General features: G+C 41.7%; 1 protein-coding gene and 1 long non-coding RNA gene across 5 annotated transcripts in view; one reads left to right on the forward strand and one right to left on the reverse strand.

Moving 5' to 3' along the window:
- Positions 1-83: 83 nt before the first annotated feature.
- LOC106576726 (uncharacterized) lies at positions 84-3221 on the forward strand. The gene is made up of 2 exons (XR_014381359.1): positions 84-1606; positions 2497-3221. It is a non-coding gene; the product is annotated as an uncharacterized LOC106576726 (long non-coding RNA).
- Positions 3222-9634: 6413 nt separating this feature from the next.
- LOC106576725 (cullin-9) overlaps positions 9635-21479 on the reverse strand; it is an 84848-nt gene continuing 73003 nt past the window's right edge. For 3 of the 4 annotated variants that reach the window (XM_014154070.3, XM_014154072.3, XM_014154075.3), the window contains 5 exons: positions 18600-18785; positions 15098-15215; positions 11819-11952; positions 11596-11687; positions 9635-11470 (listed from right to left, as the gene is read on the reverse strand). In XM_014154070.3, coding sequence (XP_014009545.2) covers positions 11296-11470; positions 11596-11687; positions 11819-11952; positions 15098-15215; positions 18600-18785 — 705 coding nt within the window. In that variant the 3' untranslated portion in view covers positions 9635-11295. Of the gene's footprint in view, positions 11471-11595; positions 11731-11818; positions 11953-15097; positions 15216-18599; positions 18786-21479 lie in introns of all 4 variants that reach the window. The other variant, XM_014154074.3, reaches the window with a different exon arrangement.

The following is a 21479-nucleotide window of genomic DNA, read 5'->3' on the forward strand; positions in this document are numbered from 1 at the left end:
CGAAAGTTTTCCACTAGATAACACAGTCAAAATGGTTACATGGTAAACATTTATGAAAACAAAAATGTGTTTTTTGGTCTAAATTTTGAGTTAGGCATAAGGATAGCAGTATGGTTTGGTTTAAAATCAGATTTGAATTAGGTAAATTGTAGAAATGGGCGGGCTGTATGGCTCAGTTGGTAGAGCATGGTGTTTGCAACGCCAGGGTTGTGGGTTCGATTCCCACGGGGGACCAGTACGGAGAGAAAAAATGTATGAAATGTATGCATTCACTACTGTAAGTCGCTCTGGATAAGAGCGTCTGCTAAATGACTAATGTAAAATGTGTATGGCTTTGTGAACTAGTGACGACCAAAGTTAAGCGAGATGATTTATACCATTGAGATCCTATTTAATGAATAGAGGGTGCTATGTCATATAAAATCTAAAAGTTCCAGAATAGCGTGAAAATGGCAACCATAGTACGGGACGATATTCAAGTAATAATATGGAATTCAGCTTCAGTGTAAAAAAGCCAACTTCGTCAGATCTTTTGGTGTACGGAAATAACAAAACATGCCGAAAAATTGTTGTGATGTTCAATGAACATGTAACCAGGTCAAAAGTCCCGACCTACGGTTCGCAATGCTCCCAAGTAGGGAAATGGAGCCTGCGAGAAGAGCCCCGTTGCTTCAGTCTATTCGGCGTGGGAGATGTGGGGACCCGGTGTCCAAGTACGCTACACGCAGCTATGTTTGTGGAAAACATTTAATCACAACTAAGACATTTACGTTATTTGGTATAGTTCGTTTGTAACACCACTCACTACTTGTAGCCCAATAGTCTATTTTGTGTTGTTGATCTTAGTTAGTTTACGTTCCGGTTGGGATGGTAGCTAGCTAGCATTCACTCATGTGGCTGTTAGCGCCATGAAAAGGGGCACGAGGGAAGTCCTATTACGTTTTTCTAAGTAGTGAGGACACTAGGGAGCAGGCAATGTTGACAAGTAATCTTTATACATGATATACTTTGCTTAAAATGTAATTTACTAAAACAAGCAGACAAAAAGAAAGTATTTGCTGTGAGCCAATGGGGTAACCTAGAAAACTTTTTGTGAGTTTGACTTCCGGCCTGTTGCGATAAATCGCTTACTCAGGGAGGAGGAGATTATTCTAAATATGGCTCAAATTGTTATTACATTTACAGAATGTAAACGCTACAGCAAGGCGTTGTTGGGAAAAATGGAGGAAGAAATTAAAACGTTTTCCACATAACTACAAAGCTGACGCTGGCTAGCTAGCTTCTTTTCATTGAAATAGCATGGCGAGTTAGCTAGCTAGCAATAGTATTCTGTCAAGCCTGTAACTAATGGTTGTTACGTTGTGGACAGAGCAATAGTTCTTTGTACTTGTCATTTGTTTGAGACAAACATTAGTTTAGAACATAATTGTTTACTTTGTGTATATTTGTTGTGTAATTGGTTGGCTTTGCTAGTTAGCAAGCTGAGATGTATTTGCTCGAGTTGGCTAATTTAGCTAATGTTTTAGGAGAACAGGTTAGCTCCCTGCATAATCTAGACAATAAGAGAATGGGGAATAAGATCTGGCTGTTGCAGTGCCCAGACTAGGTGAGAGCAAACTGCTACAGAGATTAAGGTAAAATCTCTATCTTGACTAGCAATATTTCAAGGTTGAACCAATGCAATATGTATTTTATTGGCTTGCTAAGTGAGTTGCTTTTTCTGAAAATGACTGATAAAGCTACACCCTTAGAAAAAAGGTGCAATCTAGAATGTTAAGTTATTCAGCTGTCCCCATAGGATAACTTTTTGAAGAACCCTTGTGGGTTCCAGGTAGAACCCTTTCCACAGAGGGTTCTACATGGAACCCGAAAAGGGTTCTACATTATTAACCCATTTTTCTAAGAGTGTATCTAGTTTTTCTAATGCAATGTCCATGTTACAGCCACAACATGATGATCATGTAGGCAAGCATCTGAAGACTTGTGAGGAGGAGAAAAGCCTGCTTTGGATGAGCAAGGAAGAACAATAACAACTAGCTATATCAGATAAACATGTTCAGGAAAAGCAGGGAGAGAGCAAAGTAGTAGTAGTAACATTATTATTTGAAACCTCGCATGTATCTGTTATATTTAAGGAATAAGGCACCTCAGGGGTTTGTGGTATATGGACAATATACCAGGGCTAAGGGCTGTTCTTATGCGGAGTGCCTGGATACAGCCCTTAGCCATGGTATATTGGCCATATACCACAAACCCCTGAAGTGCCTTATTGCTATTAAAAACTGGTTACCAATGTAATTACGACAGTAAACAAGTAATATTGACTCATACCCGTGGTATACGGTCTGATATACCATGGCTTGCTATCTGTCTCATGTTGTGCCGATCATCAACGTGAACAAGACAGAGTTCTGTTGAATTGTCAACTGGTCTAAATTCTTGTTAGGGAGATGTTGCTGTTCAGAATGACATGTTTATGACTGTCGACGTTCACAGGAATCTACAAATTCTCTGTTGAACGAGCAACACAGATGGAGGGGGAGGAAAACAGACCGCTTCTTTCTACAACACCTTCACCAAGTTATACAATGTTTGTTACATCTGAAATAAATACAGAATTATTTTAGTTTATTCTGTTGGATGTAATTTAGCAGGTCTATAGTATAATGTATTGTTTTGAAACATTTTATTAAATATCTATTTAGTCAACTCACATTATTTTAGTGAACATAAAATAATTATGTTTTGCACTGTTACTTTTTACATGCTGAAACAGTCTCATTAGTTTTGACCTAGATTATGATTGGGGAAATGTCTACTCCCCTTTTTAAAATGTTGATGAATGAAATCAGCACCGTTTCTAATAGTTTGTTGCTACTGTCTGGTGAGGAAGTGGGCGATATGGAATACATTGGAGGAGGAAGGGAGAATTAATGAGAAATCAGAACTTGGACAATGACAGGGAATACATAGGTAAATGTACAGCCTATCGATGACAAACGGTGCAGAGGTAGCCTTAAGATAACATTAGATATGTGCATGTTATGTACTGGACAGATGGCTAGGCAGTTTTTTTTCAAAACATTGGATTACCGACTTGAGCGGTGACGTCTCAGTTTGCACCGCATTTTCACATGGACGTAGTATACACTGAACAAAAATATAAATGCAACATGTAAAGTGTTGGTTTCATGAGCTGAAATAAAAGATCCCAAACATTTTCCATAAGCACAAGAAGCTTATTTATCTCAAATGTTGTGCACCCTGGTCCTTCCTCTGCTGCCCCTGTAACAATTTATACATTCATTTTAAGAAAACATTTTAATTCAGCCTTTGTGGTTTGTGCTTTAATTTATTCATCAAACAAATGGGTTTTTGGAAAAGTAGGTACTTTTCGCAAAACTATCCCATCTTGTGGATGGAAAGAGTCAGAATTTATTTATATATATTTATTTATATATACTGCTCAAAAAAATAAAGGGAACACTTAAACAACACAATGTAACTTCAAGTCAATCACACTTCTGTGAAATCAAACTGTCCACTTAGGAAGCAACACTGATTGACAATAAATTTCACATGCTGTTGTGCAAATGGAATAGACAACAGGTGGAAATTATAGGCAATTAGCAAGACACCCCCAATAAAGGAGTGGTTCTGCAGGTAGTAACCACAGACCACTTCTCAGTTCCTATGCTTCCTGGCTGATGTTTTGGTCACTTTTGAATGCTGGCGGTGCTTTCACTCTGGTGGTAGCATGAGACGGAGTCTACAACCCACACAAGTGGCTCAGGTAGTGCAGCTCTTCCAGGATGGTATATCAATGCGAGCTGTGGCAAGAAGGTTTGCTGTGTCTGTCTGCGTAGTGTCCAGAGCATGGAGGCGCTACCAGGAGACAGGCCAGTACATCAGGAGACGTGGAGGAGGCCGTAGGAGGGCAACACCCCAGCAGCAGGACCGCTACCTCCGCCTTTGTGCAAGGAGGAGCACTGCCAGAGCCCTGCAAAATGACCTCCAGCAGGCCACAAATGTGCATGTGTCTGCTCAAATGGTCAGAAACAGACTCCATGAGGGTGGTATGAGGGCCCAACGTCCACAGGTGGGGGTTGTGCTTACAGCCCAACACCGTGCAGGGCGTTTGGCATTTGCCAGAAAACACCAAGATTGGCAAATTCGCCACTGGCGCCCTGTGCTCTTCACAGATGAAAGCAGGTTCACACTGAGCACATGTGACAGACGTGACAGTCTGGAGACGCCGTGGAGAACGTTCTGCTGCCTGCAACATCCTCCAGCATGACCGGTTTGGTGGTGGGTCAGTCATGGTGTGGGGTGGCATTTCTTTGGGGGGCCGCACAGCCCTCCATGTGCTCGCCAGAGGTAGCCTGACTGCCATTAGGTACCGAGATGAGATCCTCAGACCCCTTGTGAGACCATATGCTGGTGCGGTTGGCCCTGGGTTCCTCCTAATGCAAGACAATGCTAGACCTCATGTGGCTGGAGTGTGTCAGCAGTTCCTGCAAGAGGAAGGCATTGATGCTATGGACTGGCCCGCCCGTTCCCCAGACCTGAATCCAATTGAGCACATCTGGGACATCATGTCTCTCTCCATCCACCAACGCCACGTTGCACCACAGACTGTCCAGGAGTTGGCGGATGCTTTTGTCCAGGTCTGGGAGGAAATCCCTCAGGAGACCATCCGCCACCTCATCAGGAGCATGCCCAGGCATTGTAGGGAGGTCATACAGGCACGTGGAGGCCACACACACTACTGAGCCTCATTTTGACTTGTTTTAAGGACATTACATCAAAGTTGGATCAGCCTGTAGTGTGGTTTTCCACTTTAATTTTGAGTGTGACTCCAAATCCAGACCTCCATGGGTTGATAAATTGGATTTCCATTGATTATTTTTGTGTGATTTTGTTGTCAGCACATTCAACTATGAAAAGATAAAAGTATTTAATAAGATTATTTCATTCATTCAGATCTAGGATGTGTTATTTTAGTGTTCCCTTTATTTTTTTGAGCAGTGTATATATATATATACACACACACACACACACACACTTGATACTTGGCTTGATAGTTCAAACAAGGAAAAATGATGGATAGCTAATTAAAATGGAAAAAAATACCTTAATGAATTATGAAGCCTTTGTGCTTTTTTTTCAATACATAAATCAATGTGACGTTAGCTACCAAATAAGTTGTTTTCGGCAATTATCCAAAAACAACTACAAATACGCCATTCCTTACCTGAACAGGTATAATGCACGCTTGTAAAAATGCCCATAAGCGTTCTAATCACCTGTAAATGCACACTAAACAGGTGTAAAAATTCATATTACAAGTGTTCAAATCGCCTGTAAACAGACACTGGACAGGTAAAAAAAATCACGTGTACAAAAAAAAAAAGAAATTTGACACTTGAAAAAAAGCTAGTGAAAAATGATAATTACGTGTTCCGGGTAAGACGATTTAAAACTCTTGGGCTTGCATATTTACTCCTGGGCCAGAGCGTCCAGTGTGCTCTCTGAACGTTCCGAATTTACAAACGCCCAGAGCGCACTCTGGCACTCCAGATTGAATTTACGAACACACCCATCATCACCAAGAAACGTATAGGTAATGTCGAACTTTGAAAACATGAGACAGCGTTTTAAATTTTACCAACCAAGTACAACCACCTCAGGAGAATCGGGTGGTTCAAAGGTAGGATTCATTCTGGTAGGAGCCAGGTCCAGCCACTCAGAATGAGTTTCCCCCACAAAAGGGCTTTATTACAGACAGAATTACTCCTCAGTTTCATCAACTGTTTATTATGTCATTAACACTTAGCTCTATAAGAGCTTGAGGTAGTCACCTCATACAAGTACTTGGGAGTATGGCTAGACGGTACACTTTCTTTCTCAGCACATATCTAAGCTGAAGGCTAAGGTTAAATTTAGGCTTGGTTTCCTCTATCGTAATCGCTCCTCTTTCACCCCAGCTGCCAAACTAACCCTGACTCAGATGACCATCCTACCCATGCTAGATTACGGAGACGTATTTTATAGATCGGAAGGTAAGGGTGCTTTCGAGCGGCTAGATGTTCTTTACCATTCGGCCATAAGATTTGCCACCAATGCGCCTTATAGGACACATCACTGCACTCTATACTCTTCTGTAAACTGGTCATCTCTGTATACCCGTTTCAAGACCCACTTGTTGATGCTTATTTATAAAACCCTCTTAGGCCTCACTCCCCCATCTGAGATATCTACTGCAGCCCTCATCCAACACCCGTTCTGCCAGTCACATTCTGTAAAAAGGTCCTCAAAAGCACACACATCCCTGGGTCGCTCGTCTTTTCAGGTCGCTGCTGCTAGCGACTGGAACGAGCTGCAACAAACACTCAAACTGGACAGTTTCCATCTCCATCTCTTCAAAGACTCAATCATGGACACTTACTGACAGTTGTGGCTGCTTCGTGTGATGTATTGTTGTCTCCACCTTGCTCATTGTGCTGTTGTCTGTGCCCAATAAAGTTTGTACCATGTTGTGTTCTACCATGCTATGTTGTCTTAGGTCTCTCTTGTCGTGATGTGTGTTTTGTGCTATATTGTTTATATATTTTTTTTTTAAATCCCAGCCCCCGTCCCCAGAGGAGGCCTTTTGGTAGGCCGTCATTGTAAATAAGAATGTGTTCTTTAACTGACTTGCCTAGTTAAATAAAAGTATAAAAAATAAGCAAATGAGATGCAACGGGTAGGTCTATTCGTTCAGCACATTCAAAATGGACACCGACAGAGATTCAGATGTTAGCAGGGGCTATTTTATCATGTAAATCTAGGTGGGGCAAACGACATTTTTTTTTTTTTTTTAGATTCATCCCAGCAAACCCACAACACTAAATACACTAATTACATGAACTAAATTCAGAACATGGGCCATTCTTACAGTATTCTCCCTGTACACCAAGTCAGAACGGTATGATAAATAAAGGGGGCATATAAACAGACAATGAAAGCTCTGCTCCACCTGCCCTGAATGACGGGTCGTCACTGGGCACAACTCATATCTCACACATTGAAAAGTACTGCTTTTCCCCCCTAATTAGTCCATTGTATAGTCAGTGCGTTAACTTTTCAACTGTGCTCCAAATCGGTTTGTAATCGGAGCATCTGTAATTTAACATCACGAGCGGAACCTCTATCATTGTCCAGTCTTGCCACAGCATTGTGAACTGCGGCACATTGAACCATATGATTGGTGCAGTTATGTAAGGGATCAAGGGGATTGGATGCATGTTTAAAAGAAACGCCCCTCAAGATTAGAGTGGAGCTGAATGCAGAGCGAGATTGTTCTCTGCTGAGTTTATAAAACTGTTTAAAGAGCAGCATGGTAGCGCTAAAGTGTATTTAATCCACAGTTGCATTAGTCCCATCGTTTGGGGATTGGCATTTAGGCAGTGACAACAAAAAGGCTTCAGACAGACCTACAGTATGTTTTAGAGAAGTGTGGTAGGGTGACCTTATTTGTAACTATGAAAATATTTTTTTCAAACAGATTGTGAATCTAAAAGTGTAAGTTGGATTCTAGAGGGGAGACAATGAATATACCAATTAATTGGTTAGGGTGTAGGGGCAGTTTTATGTAATCTTGTCTAGAGTAGATTTTATCTATTTACTTTATTTAGTCTGATCAGTGGAACAATTCTCATTAACAATGGGCTAAAATATAGGGTAATTGCTGTGCTTGTCAGCAAGAACACTACTGTTATTCCCCACACGTATTTTACTATTCCAATTATTCAAAATTTTGCCAGTGAGATCACATATTTTAAATCTCATATTAGCCTACTTGTGTCTTTGAAAATGAATGGTATGAGGCTATGTATTATTGCAGCCATTACTGGACAGTTTTGAAGGAGGAGGATGCATTTTATGCATATTCTATAATGACAGGCTATTCAATTGGCTACATCTGTCGGTACACACAATTTTATTTAACTAGGGAAGTCAGTTAAGAACAAATTCTTATTTACAGTGACGGCCTACCAAAAGGCCTCCTGCGGGGGACAGGGCCTGGGATTATTTTTTTAATATATACACACAATATAAATGACAAATCACACATCACAAGAGATAACACAACACTACATAAAGAGAGACCTAAGACAACAACATAGCAAGGCAGTAACACATGACAACACTCAGGAAATGTACTATGCCACTGGTATCTGCCCTCTTATTGGCTAAAATGGTCCCACCTGATCTCCTCCCACCTGCCTTCCTTCTTTGAGGACATGTATTTCCATTGTCAATATAATAGATATTCTTTGGGAAAAGCCAGGGAATGACAAACTATTTCCCCCCTCACTGCACAGAAGTATTCTCTAGCAGCCTATGGTGATATTTATGACATTAATGTCTCATTTAAATCAGGTAATGTAGTTATGAAATACATATACAGTTATGAAATGGCGTGGCGAGAATCTGTCTCCGCACCACGTGCTCTCACCACTGGTGTCCCCCAGGGCTCTGTTCTTGGCCCACTCCTATTCTCGCTATACACCAAGTCACTTGGCTCTGTCATATCCTCACATGGTCTCTCATATCATTGCTATGCAGATGACACACAATTAATCTTCTCCTTTCCCCCTTCTGACAACCAGGTGGCGAATCGCATCTCTGCATGTCTGGCAGACATATCAGTGTGGATGACGGATCACCACCTCAAGCTGAACCTCGGCAAGACGGAGCTGCTCTTCCTCCCGGGGAAGGACTGCCCGTTCCATGATCTCGCCATCACGGTTGACAACTCCCTTGTGTCCTCCTCCCAGAGTGCTAAGAGCCTTGGCGTGACCCTGGACAACACCCTGTCGTTCTCCACCAACATCAAGGCGGTGACCCGATCCTGTAGGTTCATGCTCTACAACATTCGCAGAGTACGACCCTGCCTCACACAGGAAGCGGCGCAGGTCCTAATCCAGGCACTTGTCATCTCCCGTCTGGATTACTGCAACTCGCTGTTGGCTGGGCTCCCTGCCTGTGCCATTAAACCCCTACAACTCATCCAGAACGCCGCAGCCCGTCTGGTGTTCAACCTTCCCAAGTTCTCTCACGTCACCCCGCTCCTCCGCTCTCTCCACTGGCTTCCAGTCGAAGCTCGCATCCGCTACAAGACCATGGTGCTTGCCTACGGAGCTGTGAGGGGAACGGCACCTCCGTACCTTCAGGCTCTGATCAGGCCCTACACCCAAACAAGGGCACTCCGTTCATCCACCTCTGGCCTGCTCGCCTCCCTACCTCTGAGGAAGCACAGTTCCCGCTCAGCCCAGTCAAAACTGTTCGCTGCTCTGGCACCCCAATGGTGGAACAAGCTCCCTCACGACGCCAGGACAGCGGAGTCAATCACCACCTTCCGGAGACACCTGAAACCCCACCTCTTCAAGGAATACCTGGGATAGGATAAAGTAATCCTTCTAACCCCCCCCTTAAAAGATTTAGATGCACTATTGTAAAGTGGTTGTTCCACTGGATATTATAGGTGAATGCACCAATTTGTAAGTCGCTCTGGATAAGAGCGTCTGCTAAATGACTAAAATGTAAAAAAAAAAAAAAATGTAAATGTAATGAAATCACTCCAGCATGATAGCAGAAAGCGCATTTATTAAGTCAGCTGACATTGCACAAGTTCAACATTGAGATCAGAAATATACATTTCTTGAAGATGCACAGGGTGGCTATAAGGATCTCTCAACAGCAAAGTGTTATGTTGAGATATCAAATACCTCAACCCATATACAGATAAACATTGACAAAATTTCAAATGCCCCCCCCCCCCAAAAAAAGCATGATGTAGGCTAGATTAAGCACGTGGAGTAATGAGTAGGATTATGTTTTTATATGCAAAAGTGATTGCTTTTGATAAAAACGCTTTCTGTGCCTTCCCAATGAAAACTAGTTTGAAAATTAAAACATTTAATGGAAAAGAGATGTAGGTTTTAGACTATGCACCATGCTGCCTTGTTGACATGAAAGCGGCGCAGATTACTGTTCGATTTGTGATGGCGCTCCTCCCTCACCGCTTTTGCCCGTTCACGTCGTGGGCCATAGAATGGTGCACCACAGCTCAGGTTAATAGAACTCCCTCATTGCCTGACTACCCAGACTCCTTGGTCCGGCCAAATGCTACACCCACGGACGTTAGTTTAATCTCCGCAATGAGTCGCTCTGTGCTTCTACATCGGTTGCGCATTGGGGTTTTAGGATGGGTATTTGTGACAACTGCTGATGTAAAAAGGGCTTTCTAAAATACATTTCATTGATTGGAGTACCTCCCTGACCCTTCACTGACTTGCGAACATATTCAAGGCCGTCTGATTGGTCCAGAAACCGATGGGTAAAGCAGCGGTTTGAAAGTATGTCATTGACTTTGACACTAATTGGTAAGAGACGATCCAATCGCCGAAGAAGTATGTAGCGAACTACAATGCAGCGCAAGAATGTTGCGAGTCGTCAGGCTACTGTTGCCAGGCACACCCAATACCTTACATCCTTTTCCTCCTAATCTTCTCCCCCTTGCAGCCCTTTAACCCATGAAAATGTCTCAAACATGATGTATTAACCGCAGTTTTGAGCTTTAATAGCCTTCTAAATTAACATCCAATAATTCAACAGTATTTTAAGTTTCACTATGGAAATAAATTTTCTGAATGAGTACTTTATCGTTATGAATGAAGGCATATATCCATGTATTACAAAAATATATCAAGGCAAACCATTTGGCAATGAACAACATTCTGCCAATTTAACAGCCTTCCTAGCGCTGGATTATAAAATCCCTTTTCCGTCACGCTGGTAAATGAAAAAGCAGCATTTGTATTACACAAAGTATTGGCTTTTTCTCAAGTATATCGTCACACCTCCAAAATATTTTCTTACAGGGATCCTTCATTATGTCTGACAGTTATGAAACCCTCATCGGCTTCAAAACAGCGTCATGTGAAAAATAATCAGGCTCTAGGAATTCAAACCTATGTGATAAACAATGTAAGTGTGCCCATCCAACAATTGCAGTTGTGACATGGGACTGAAATTGTGAAGGCTCAGCGCAAAGAGGCTGACTGGAAAAATGAAGGATCACACCCAGCCTCACTTCAAACCAGACCATGGCTTTTCTCTGTCACCATCGCTCTCTCTGATGGATTTTTGTTTGTTTATTAAGTACTGTATGTTTTCAAATATATTTATATGGTGCTTGCAGTGCCTGCACAGGTTGAGACACATTTTTTTGTTCCTATTCTCAGATGTTTAGTCAAAAGAACTGAAATCCCTCTCTAGGTTTTCGGACTCGTCATCATCAGAAAAGAAGTCATCCTCGTCATCTTCATGCCATTCGGGAACGTACTCATCGTCATACCATTCATCCACCTCTGCCTCATCTCCACCCTCGTTGTTATGGTTGTCAGACTCAGAGCCCTCAGCCCTGCAGAGAGAGAAGACCCGGTCTCACCGTGAGCACAGCAAATCAGGAAGAACATTTTCTCAGTAATAAGCTACTAGATCCAGGAACCAATGTGGAGATCCACTTCCCAAATCTCCTGTACTCACACTTTGTTGGCGTTTGTGGTCTTAGAAAGATTTGAAGCTTGAGCAGATTCCAGTTCCTGTCCCATTTTGGAGTTGTATCCCACTCGAAAGTCCTGTGTTTGGAGAGACCAGACAGGAGGAAACCCTCATGACTTGCTGTTGGACCACAAAGCACCCAATAAGTATTACCGCCACACTTTGTGCTGTGCTCTTCAGAGTGTGTAAATCCCTCCCTAGTCCCTACCTGGGTCGAGTGTTGTAGAATGGCCACCAGACGCTCCTGAATGCGGCGGATGAGTTCCAGGCCAGTGTTGAGGTGCTCAGGCTTCAGTAGACGGATGCAGGATGCCAGATCCGTACACTGCAACAGGGTCTCCTCTGGAGGGGAAAGACACAGACAATGAGAACTCATCCATGGTGTACAAATATCCAAAACAGACATTAGTATTCGATTACTTGGGAGAGTATTTGAGGAATAAAAACATTTTAAGGCCGTGTCTAAAATGATCCTATGTGACATTGTTACATAGCCTACAAGAATAGACCATTGCATACAACATTTTAATAAAACAAGAGTTTGAGTTATGAGTGTGCCCCATAAAAAAGACACACCGGTAGCCAAAATGCATTACACACGTGAAGCTTATTGTCGGTCAATCAAAGTGCGCAACAGTTATTTTTTATCGAAACTTCCTGTTTCCATCATATCTGTCATGATTTTTTATATGGTATGACTTTACCCCTATAAGAACTCTTCCACCCTTCTACTTAAACAATCAGAGTGCAGCGCACCGGCTATCTCTCGAGTCACGCGAGCAAGTCTCCATTGAAGTAAAAAAAAAACTCTAATAGTGAAATCCTTTCAAATGCCAATCTGTACGTAATAGAATTTAGCCTTGACAATCTTACAATGATCCTTTTATTCATACCCCTTGACTCAATCCACATTGTGTTACAGCCTGAATTCAAAATGTATTAAAATAAAAAATCCTCACCCATCTACACACAATGCCCCATAATGACAAAGTGAAAACATGTTTTACATGTATTTTTTATTTATTGAAAATGAAATACAGAAATCAAATTTACATAAATATTCAGACCACTGAGTCAATACATGTTAGAATCACCTTTGGCAGCCATTACAGCATAGTCTTTCTGGGTGGGTCTAAGAGTTTTGCACACCTGGATTGTACAATATTTGCACATTATTCTTTTCTAAATTCTTCAAGCTCTGTCAAGTTGGTTGTTGATCATTGCTAGACAGCCAATTTCAAGACTATTTAAGTCAAAACTAACTAGGCCACTCAGGAACATTCAATAACATCTTGGTAGCCTACAGGGAGGAGGTGAGAGCTCTCGGAGTATGGTGTCAGGAAAATAACCTCTTACTCAATGTCAACAAAAACGAGATGATCGTGGACCTCAGGAAACAGCAGGGAGCAGCCCCCCCCCCCCCCACCGATAGGACAGCAGTGTAGCAGTGTAGATGGTGGAAAGTTAAGTACCTCGGCATACACATCACTGACAAACTGAAATGGTCTATCCACACAGACAGCGTGGTGAAGGCTTGTCACCCAAAACCCTCACAAATTTGTACAGATGCACAATTGAGCACATCCTGTCGAGCTGTATCACCGCCTGGTACGGCAACTGCACCGCCCACAACCGCAGGGCTCTCCAGAGGGTGGTGTGGTCTGCACAATACATCACCGGGGGTAAACTACCTGCCCTCCAGGACACCTACAGCACCCGATGTCACAGGAAGGCTAAAAAGATCAAGGACAACAACCACCCGAGCCACTGCCTTTTCAACCCGCTACCATCCAGAAGGTGAGGTCAATCAACAGGTGCATCAAAGCTGGGACAGAGAGTCTGAAAAACAGCTTTTATCTCAAGACCAGACGACTGTTAAACAAACATCACTAGCACAGAGTGGTTGCTGCCTACATACATACGTGAAATCATTGGCCACTTTAATAAATGGAACACTAGTAACTTTAATGCCACTTTAATAATGTTTACATATTTTGCATTACTCATCTCATATGTATATACTGTATTTTATATTGCATCTTAGCCTATGCTGCTCTGTCATTGCTCATCCATATTCTTATTACATTCTTTACTTAGATGGTTGTGTATTAGGTATTTGTTGTGAAATTGTTAGATATCGCTGCACTGTCGGGAACTAAAAGCACAAGCATTTCGCTACACTCGCAATAACATCTACTAACCATGTGTATGTGACCAATACAACTTCATTTGGTAAACATATTTGGCCTTGTGTTTGAAGTTATTGTCCTACTGAAAGGTGAATTTGTTCTCCAGTGTCTGTTGGAAAGCAGACAACCAGGTTTTCCTTTAGGATTATTTTAATTCTAAACTTCCTAGTCCTTGCCGATGACAAGCATTCCCATAACATGATGTAGCCACCACCATGCTTGAAAATATGAAGCGTGGTACTCAGTGATGTGTTGTGTTTGCCCCAAACATAACGCTTTGTATTTAGGTCATAAAGTACATTTCTTTGCCACATTTGTTTGCAGTTTTACTTTAATGCCTTAATGCAAACAAGATGCATGTTTTGTACAGGATTCCTACTTTTCACTGTCAATTAGGTTAGTATTGTGGAGTAACTACAATGTTTTCATCAAGGATCTCTGTTCTTTGCTCCATTTATCTTTCCCTCTATTCGGACTAGTCTTCCAGTCCCTGCCGCTGAAAAACACAACCCACAGCATGATGCTGCCACCACCATGCTTCATCGTTGGGATGGTGCCAGGTTTCCTCCAGATGTGACACTTGGCATTCAGGCCAAAGATTTCAATCTTGGTTTCATCAGAACAGAGAATCTTGTTTCTCATTGTCTGAGAGTCTATAGGTGCCTTTTGGCAAATTCCAAGCGGGCTTCCATCTGGCCAGTACCCTAAAGGCCTGATTGGTAGAGTGCTGCAGAGATGTCCAATCAATTGAATTTACCATAGGTGGACTCCAATCAAGTTGTAGAAACATCTCAAGAATGATCAGTGGAAACAGGATACACCTGAGCTCAATTTCAAGTCTCATAGCAAAAGGTCTGAATACTTAAGGTATCCGTTTTAGATTTTTGATACATTTGCAAAAAAATATAAAAAACAGTTTTTGTTTTGTTATTATGGGGTACTGTGTGTAGATTGAAGATTTTTATTTATTTAATCAATTTTAGAATAAGGCTGTAACGTAACAAAAAATAAAATGGAAGGGGTCTGAATACTTTCCGAATGCACTGTATTTAGGCTTGTCATAACAAAGGGGTTAAATACTTATTGACTCAAGACATTTCAGCTTTTCATTTTGTATTAATTTGTAAAAATTTCTAAAAACATCATTCCACTTTGACATTATGGGGTATTGTGTTTAGGCCAGTGACAAAATCTCAATTGAATCATTTTTAAATTCAGGCTGTAACAACAAAATGTGGATATGGTTAAGAAGGGGTGTGAATACTTTCTCTAGGCACTGTAATTCCTGCAGGTCTTACCCAGCAGGATTTGTAGAGTGTTGGTGTGAAGCTCCAGGGCCTCCATTTGCTGCTCCATCACATCCATCTTCTCTGTGTCCTGGTTGTAGTAGCTGTACACACACGAGTAGGCCAGCACCTACATGGCACAGTCAGGCAAGGGATCCATATTAGTCATATCTTTTAAATGCTGAAAAGTTTCATCATGAATAGGGCTCGAGGTGACCGTATTACCGCCACACTGGCAGTCATGACTGCAGTAAAACGCCATGTGACCGTTGAGTCAAGGTAATCTCCTCTTATGCACTCTCCAACAAACTAACGACCATAAGGTCATTAATGGCCTGGTACTCAGTGCTCAATTGTCCCTCTAACATCAATGCAAATGCCATCAAACACTCACCAAATCAGTATTGTGCTTAAAAATTTTAAAAAAAAACTTACCTCACTGTGATTGATTAAATTAAAGAATGAAGTGCAACAACAGGCTGAAGCAGTGGAAAACATGGTCGTTGTGGATGTTGTTTCAAAGACTAACAACGAAAACGACAGCGCTTTCTAATGTGATGATTCATAAAAAAAATTAAAAAACATGTGCATATTCGAGCTTATCCATACACAGGCCTATATATGAGCCCAAGCCTGAAAAAAAATATTGAATTAAAATAATGATTGTTCTGTTATACAATACATAGCATACCGCATATTACACATGGCAGAAAAAGAAAAAAAAAAGATTTAAGATGTTTTTGGTTCAAAATTGGTTTAGCCTATACGCCAAAATTAAAATTATATCAATCGCCTTTGAGCGTGTACTGTATTATTATGCATACTGGATGGACTGATTACCTTATGCTACACTCCAAATTTCTATCCATGAGTCTGGGAGAGAACGTATAGGCCTAGGAGATGCTATTGATTCATCGATTGTGCAGGGCGACTTAAAGTTAGCCTACAATTATAGTGAATTTGTATTTGAATAGCCTGGTAATAGGCTTTAGCTACAGAATCTCACCGCCGTCCGTTTCCATCTCTCTGTATCCTTCATTCCTTTCTCGAGCATGCAGAGAGAGGGGCTGGCAACAGTTCAATGAAATAGCCCGTTTCTCGTTGTGATTTTTTGTTTTTTTACTATCGATGTTCATGAAAAGATTTGACTTGGTTTCCCAAATTAAGCACTGGGAAGCTGCAGGAACAGGGTTTTAGAGCCCATGGTGTAAAGAGTTTGGGCGGAATATCACCTGTCGCGCAGCAAGAGGCTGCATGCTCCACAAAAACAGTAGTTGATGCATGGAGTGAAATAACCCGGCATGATTGAAAAACGAACCGGTGGGAAAGCGGCCTCCATTTGCTATTCGAGGGCATACAGACACAATCTTTCTTCCCCTGCCCATTTTAAAACGGGCCATTCTAAATCTAAACAAATTTTGCATATTAGTAAAGATGGGATTAAATTGAGAACAACATGTGCAGCTTGAGGCAAGGAACAGAGCGCAAGCTTTTTTTGCAACTTCCCCAAAACATCAATAGCCTATAGTGTCACCATACAGCCCATATATATATTTAGATTTCTAAGACATTCTGAGGTTTGTATCATTTATGCCCAACAAAAATAAACGCAACATGTAAAGTGTTGGTCCCATGTATCATGAGCTGAAATAAACGATCCCAGAAATGTTCAATACGCACACAAAGCTTATTTCTCTAAAATGTTGTGCACAAATTTGTTTACATCCCTGTTAGTGAGCATTTCTCCTTTGCCAAGATAATCCATCCACCTTACAGGTGTGGCATATCAAGAAGCTGATTAAACAAGCATGATCATTACACAGTGTGCACCTTGTGCTGGGGACAATAAAAGGCCACTTTAAAATGTGCAGTTTTGTCACACATCACAACGCCACAGATGTCTCAAGTTTTGAGGGAGCGTGCAATTGGCATGCTGACTGCAGGAATGTCCACCAGAGCTGTTGCCAGACAATTGAACGTTGATTTCTCTTCCATAATCCGCCTCCAATGTTATTTTAGAGAATTTGGCAGTATGTCTAACCGGCATCACAACCACACCAGCCATGGACCTCCACATCCGGCTTCATCACCTGCGGGACCGTCTGAGACCGGCCACCTGGACAGCTGATGAAACTGTGGGTTTGCACAACCAAAGAATTTCCACACAACTGTCAGAAATCGTCTCAGGGAAGCTCATCTGCGTGCTTATCGATCTTACCAGGGTCTTGACCTGACTGTAGTTTGGCGTCATAACCGACTTCAGTGGGCAAATGCTCACCTTCGATGGCCACTAGCACGCTGGAGAAGTGTGCCCTTCACAGATTAATCCCGGTTTCAACTGTACCAGGCAGATGGCAGACAGCGCGCTTTGCTAATATCAACGAGTGCCCCATGGTAGCCAGCGGGTTTATGGTATGGGCAGGCATAAGTTACGGACAACAAACACAATTGCATTTTATCGATGGCCATTTTCATTCACAGAGATACCGTGACATGATCGTGAGGCCCATTGTCGTGCCATTCATTCGCCGCCATCACCTCATGTTTCAGCATAATAATAGACAGCCCCATGTCGCAAGGATCTGTCCACAATTGCTTGACGCTGAAAATGTCCCAATTCTTCCATGGCCTGCGTACTCACCACACGTCACCCATTGAACATGTTTGGGATGCTCTGGATCAACATTTACGACAGAGTGTGCCAGTTCCCGCCAATATCCAGCAACTTTGCACAGCCATTGAATAGGAGTGGGACAACATTCCACAGGACACAATCAACAGCCTGATCAACTCTATGCGAAGGAGATGTGTCGCACTGAATGAGGCAAATGGTGGTCACACCAGATACGGACTGGTTCTCTGATCCATGCCCCTACATTTTTTAAAGTATCTATGACCAACAGATGCATATCTATATTCCCAGTCATGTGAAATCCAGATTAGGGCCTAATGAATTTATCTAAATTGACTGATTTCTTTGTATGAACTGTAACTGTAACAAATTGTTGCATTTATATTTTTGTTCAGTGTACAACTAAAGTTGCAAACTCAATCTAGTGTATAGGACCGGTTTCAAATGATCCCTTTTACGCTCATGTACACTCGCACCAGAAGGGGACAAATACCGTTTATATTTATTTCAGATAAGTTCAATTATATTCTTCTTACTATAAAATCATATAACATAAAACAATGGCATCCGACTTAAGCATATCTTGTCTGCTAAATGAACAAGCCTACATACAGCCTATGGCATGGTGCATAGCCAGATAACATATAGCAGGCTCCTATTCTGTTATTCTAAAATACATGTTCTTCATATCATAATGTTTCTTTAGACCTGCCTAAAATAAAGGATATATTGTGATGGAGTATATTAAATTGATTTATTATACTTTTTTAAATGTCAATGTTCCAAAAGCGTGCTTGGTGATTGTGTGGCGATTGCATGGTGATTGCTTAAATGTCTCTACAGATTGGACAGTTATTTTCTTATTAGTTTACTTCCTCTTACCTTGTGCGCTTGAGCGAGGACTTTGCAGGCATCAATAACAAACGTCAAGGACTTCATTTGCAGGGCTTCATTGATGGAGGAGACTTTGCTCTCTAGATTGATGGCAAAGTCCTTGGCTTGGTTGTGGAAAGTGCATCTCTCATTGTAATCTTGGAACTTCTTTTCCTGCCTTGCTGCTTTACTCACCTGCAGCCAGAAAAAAAAGTGGATCGCTGCATTGGATCACCCCCCCCCCCACCAGCCCTACACAGCTACTCATTATCAAGCTTTGATTATTTGAATCAGCTGTGTAGTGTTAGGGTAAAATGTGCAGCCAGGGGGGGGCCCAGGACCGAGTTTGGGAAACCCTGTATTCAAGTATGTAGTAGGTTTAGATTGGACATGGATGATCATATTATATACCAAGGGGAAATACACTCCCCTCCATACGCATGTGGACTGTGAAGCTATTAGTTATTTTTATTTGTCTCCTCACTCTAGCATTTTGGAATCAAATGTTTCATGAGGCAACAGTACAGTGTCACCTTGTATTTTCTTTCATCTGTTTTTTTGTTTAGAAATGAAAGCACTTCATGTATCTAGTCCCCCCATTTGAGGAAGTCAAGTATTTGACGAATTCACTGAGTATTAATGTAGTCAAAAGAGGAGTATTTGGTCCCATTATCCTAGCACGCAATGACTACATCAAGCTAGTAACTCTACAAACTCGGGTGCATTTGCAATTTGTTTTGGGTTAGGTTTTGCCCAATAGGAACTGAATGGTGAATGATGACTGGAGTAATTTTCTTTCTATGTTAGTAGATAAAGATGTTTCTGAACACTGAAAAATGAATAATGAGTGAGAAGGTTACAAAGGCTACAACAAAACTTGGCAACCTCACAATTACCAATAACAGGGGAGGTATGATCTTTGTGCCTAACTTTCTCACTCATCATTTTTCACAGTTCATTCATGATTATCCACATAAATGTAGAAGTGTTGAGAAACATATTCTATTCTTAGTCACAATAAAAGTGACTACAAAATGAGAAAATACATTATTCACCATTCAATTTCCCATTGGGCAAAATAGAATCTAAAACGCAACCAAAAACTGCAAATGCATCCAACAAGTTTGTACAAGCTTGCTTATTGATTGCAAAGACAAAATACTAAACCTTTGACTCCTTTAATACAATAAGCAAATTTGTCCAAATACTTGACTTCCTCAAATGGGGGGACTAGATACAGTGCCTTCAGAAAGTATTCAGACCCCTTTTCCTCAATCTACATTATGACAAAGCAAAAACTGATTTTTAGAAATGTTTGTTCATTTATAATAAAAAATATAAGAAAATGAAATATCACATTTACATAAGTTTTCAGACCCTTTACTCAGTACTTTGTTGAAGCACATTGGCAGCGATTATAGCATCGAGTCTTCTTGGGTATGACGCTACATGCTTGGCACACCTGTATTTGGGGAGTTTCTCTCATTGTTCTCTGCAGATCCTCTCAAGCTCTGTCAGGTTGGATGGGGAGCGTCGCTGCAAAGCTATTTTCAGGTCTCTCCAGAGATGTTGTTCTGGCTCTGGCTGGGCCACTCAAGGACATTCAGAGACTTGTCCCGAAGCCACTCTTTTGTTGTCCTGGCTGTGTGCTTAGGGTCGTTGTCCTGTTGGAAGGTGAACCTTTGCCCCTGTCTGAGGTCCTGAGCAGGTTTTCATCAAGGATCTCTCTGTACTTTGCTCCATTCATCTTTGCCTTGATCCTGACTAGTCTCCCAGTCCCTGCCGCTAAAAAACATCCCCACAGCATGATGCTTCCACCACCATGCTTCACCGTAGGGATGGTGCCAGGTTTCCTCCAGACGTGACGCTTGGCATTCAGGCCAAAGACTTCAATCTCGGTTTCAACAGACCAGAGAATCTTTTGGGCTGTTGTGCCGTTTACTGAGGAGTGGCTTCCGTCTGGCCACTCTACCACAAAGGCCTGTTAGGTGGAGTGCTGCAGAGATGGGCGAAACTTCCAGAAGGACAACCATCTCCACAGAGGAACTCTGGAGCTCTGTCAGAGTGACCATCGGGTTTCTTGGTCACCTCCCTGACCAAGGCCCTTCCCCCCTGATTGCTCAATTTGGCCATGTGGCCAGCTCTAGGAAGAGTCTTGGTTGTTCCAAACTTCCTCCATTTAAGAAGTATGGAGGCCCCGGTGTTCTTGGGCACCTTCAATGCTGCAGAAATGTTTTTGTACCCTTCCCCAGATCTGTGCTTCAACACAATCCTGTCTCGGCGCTCTACAGACAATTCCTACGACCTCATGGTTTTGTTTTTGCTTTGACATGCACTGTCAACTGTGGGACCTTATATAGGCAGGTGTGTGCCTTTCCAAATCATGTCCAATCAATTGAATTTACCACCAGGTGGATCAAGTTGAAGAAACATCTCAAGGATGATCAATGGAAACAGGATGCACCCGAGCTCCATTTTGAGTCTCATAGCAAAGGGTCTGAATACTTATGTAAATAAGGTATTTATGTTTATTATTTAGTTTTACATTTCTAAAAACCTGTTTTCCCTTTGTCATTATGGGGTATTGTGTATAGACTGCTGGGGATGTTTTATTTATTTAATCAATTTTAGAATAAGGCTGTAACGTAACAAAATGTGGAAAAAGTCAAGGGGTCTGAATATTTACAGTGCCTTCGGAAAGTAAAGTGCTTTCATTTCTAAACGGTAAAACAGATATGGATGAAAATACCCTCAAATAAAAGATGACATTCTGTAAAGTGGCCTCATGAAACATTTGATCAAATCCAAAATACAGAGCCAAATAAAAAATGCGCTGTCCAAATACATGGAGGGGAAACCCTTTGCATTTGTACAAAATCGTATGAAGCA

This window comes from Salmo salar, chromosome 18, assembly GCF_965601325.2.
Source record: "Salmo salar chromosome 18, fSalSal1, whole genome shotgun sequence".
In the NCBI taxonomy this organism is placed as follows: domain Eukaryota; kingdom Metazoa; phylum Chordata; class Actinopteri; order Salmoniformes; family Salmonidae; genus Salmo; species Salmo salar.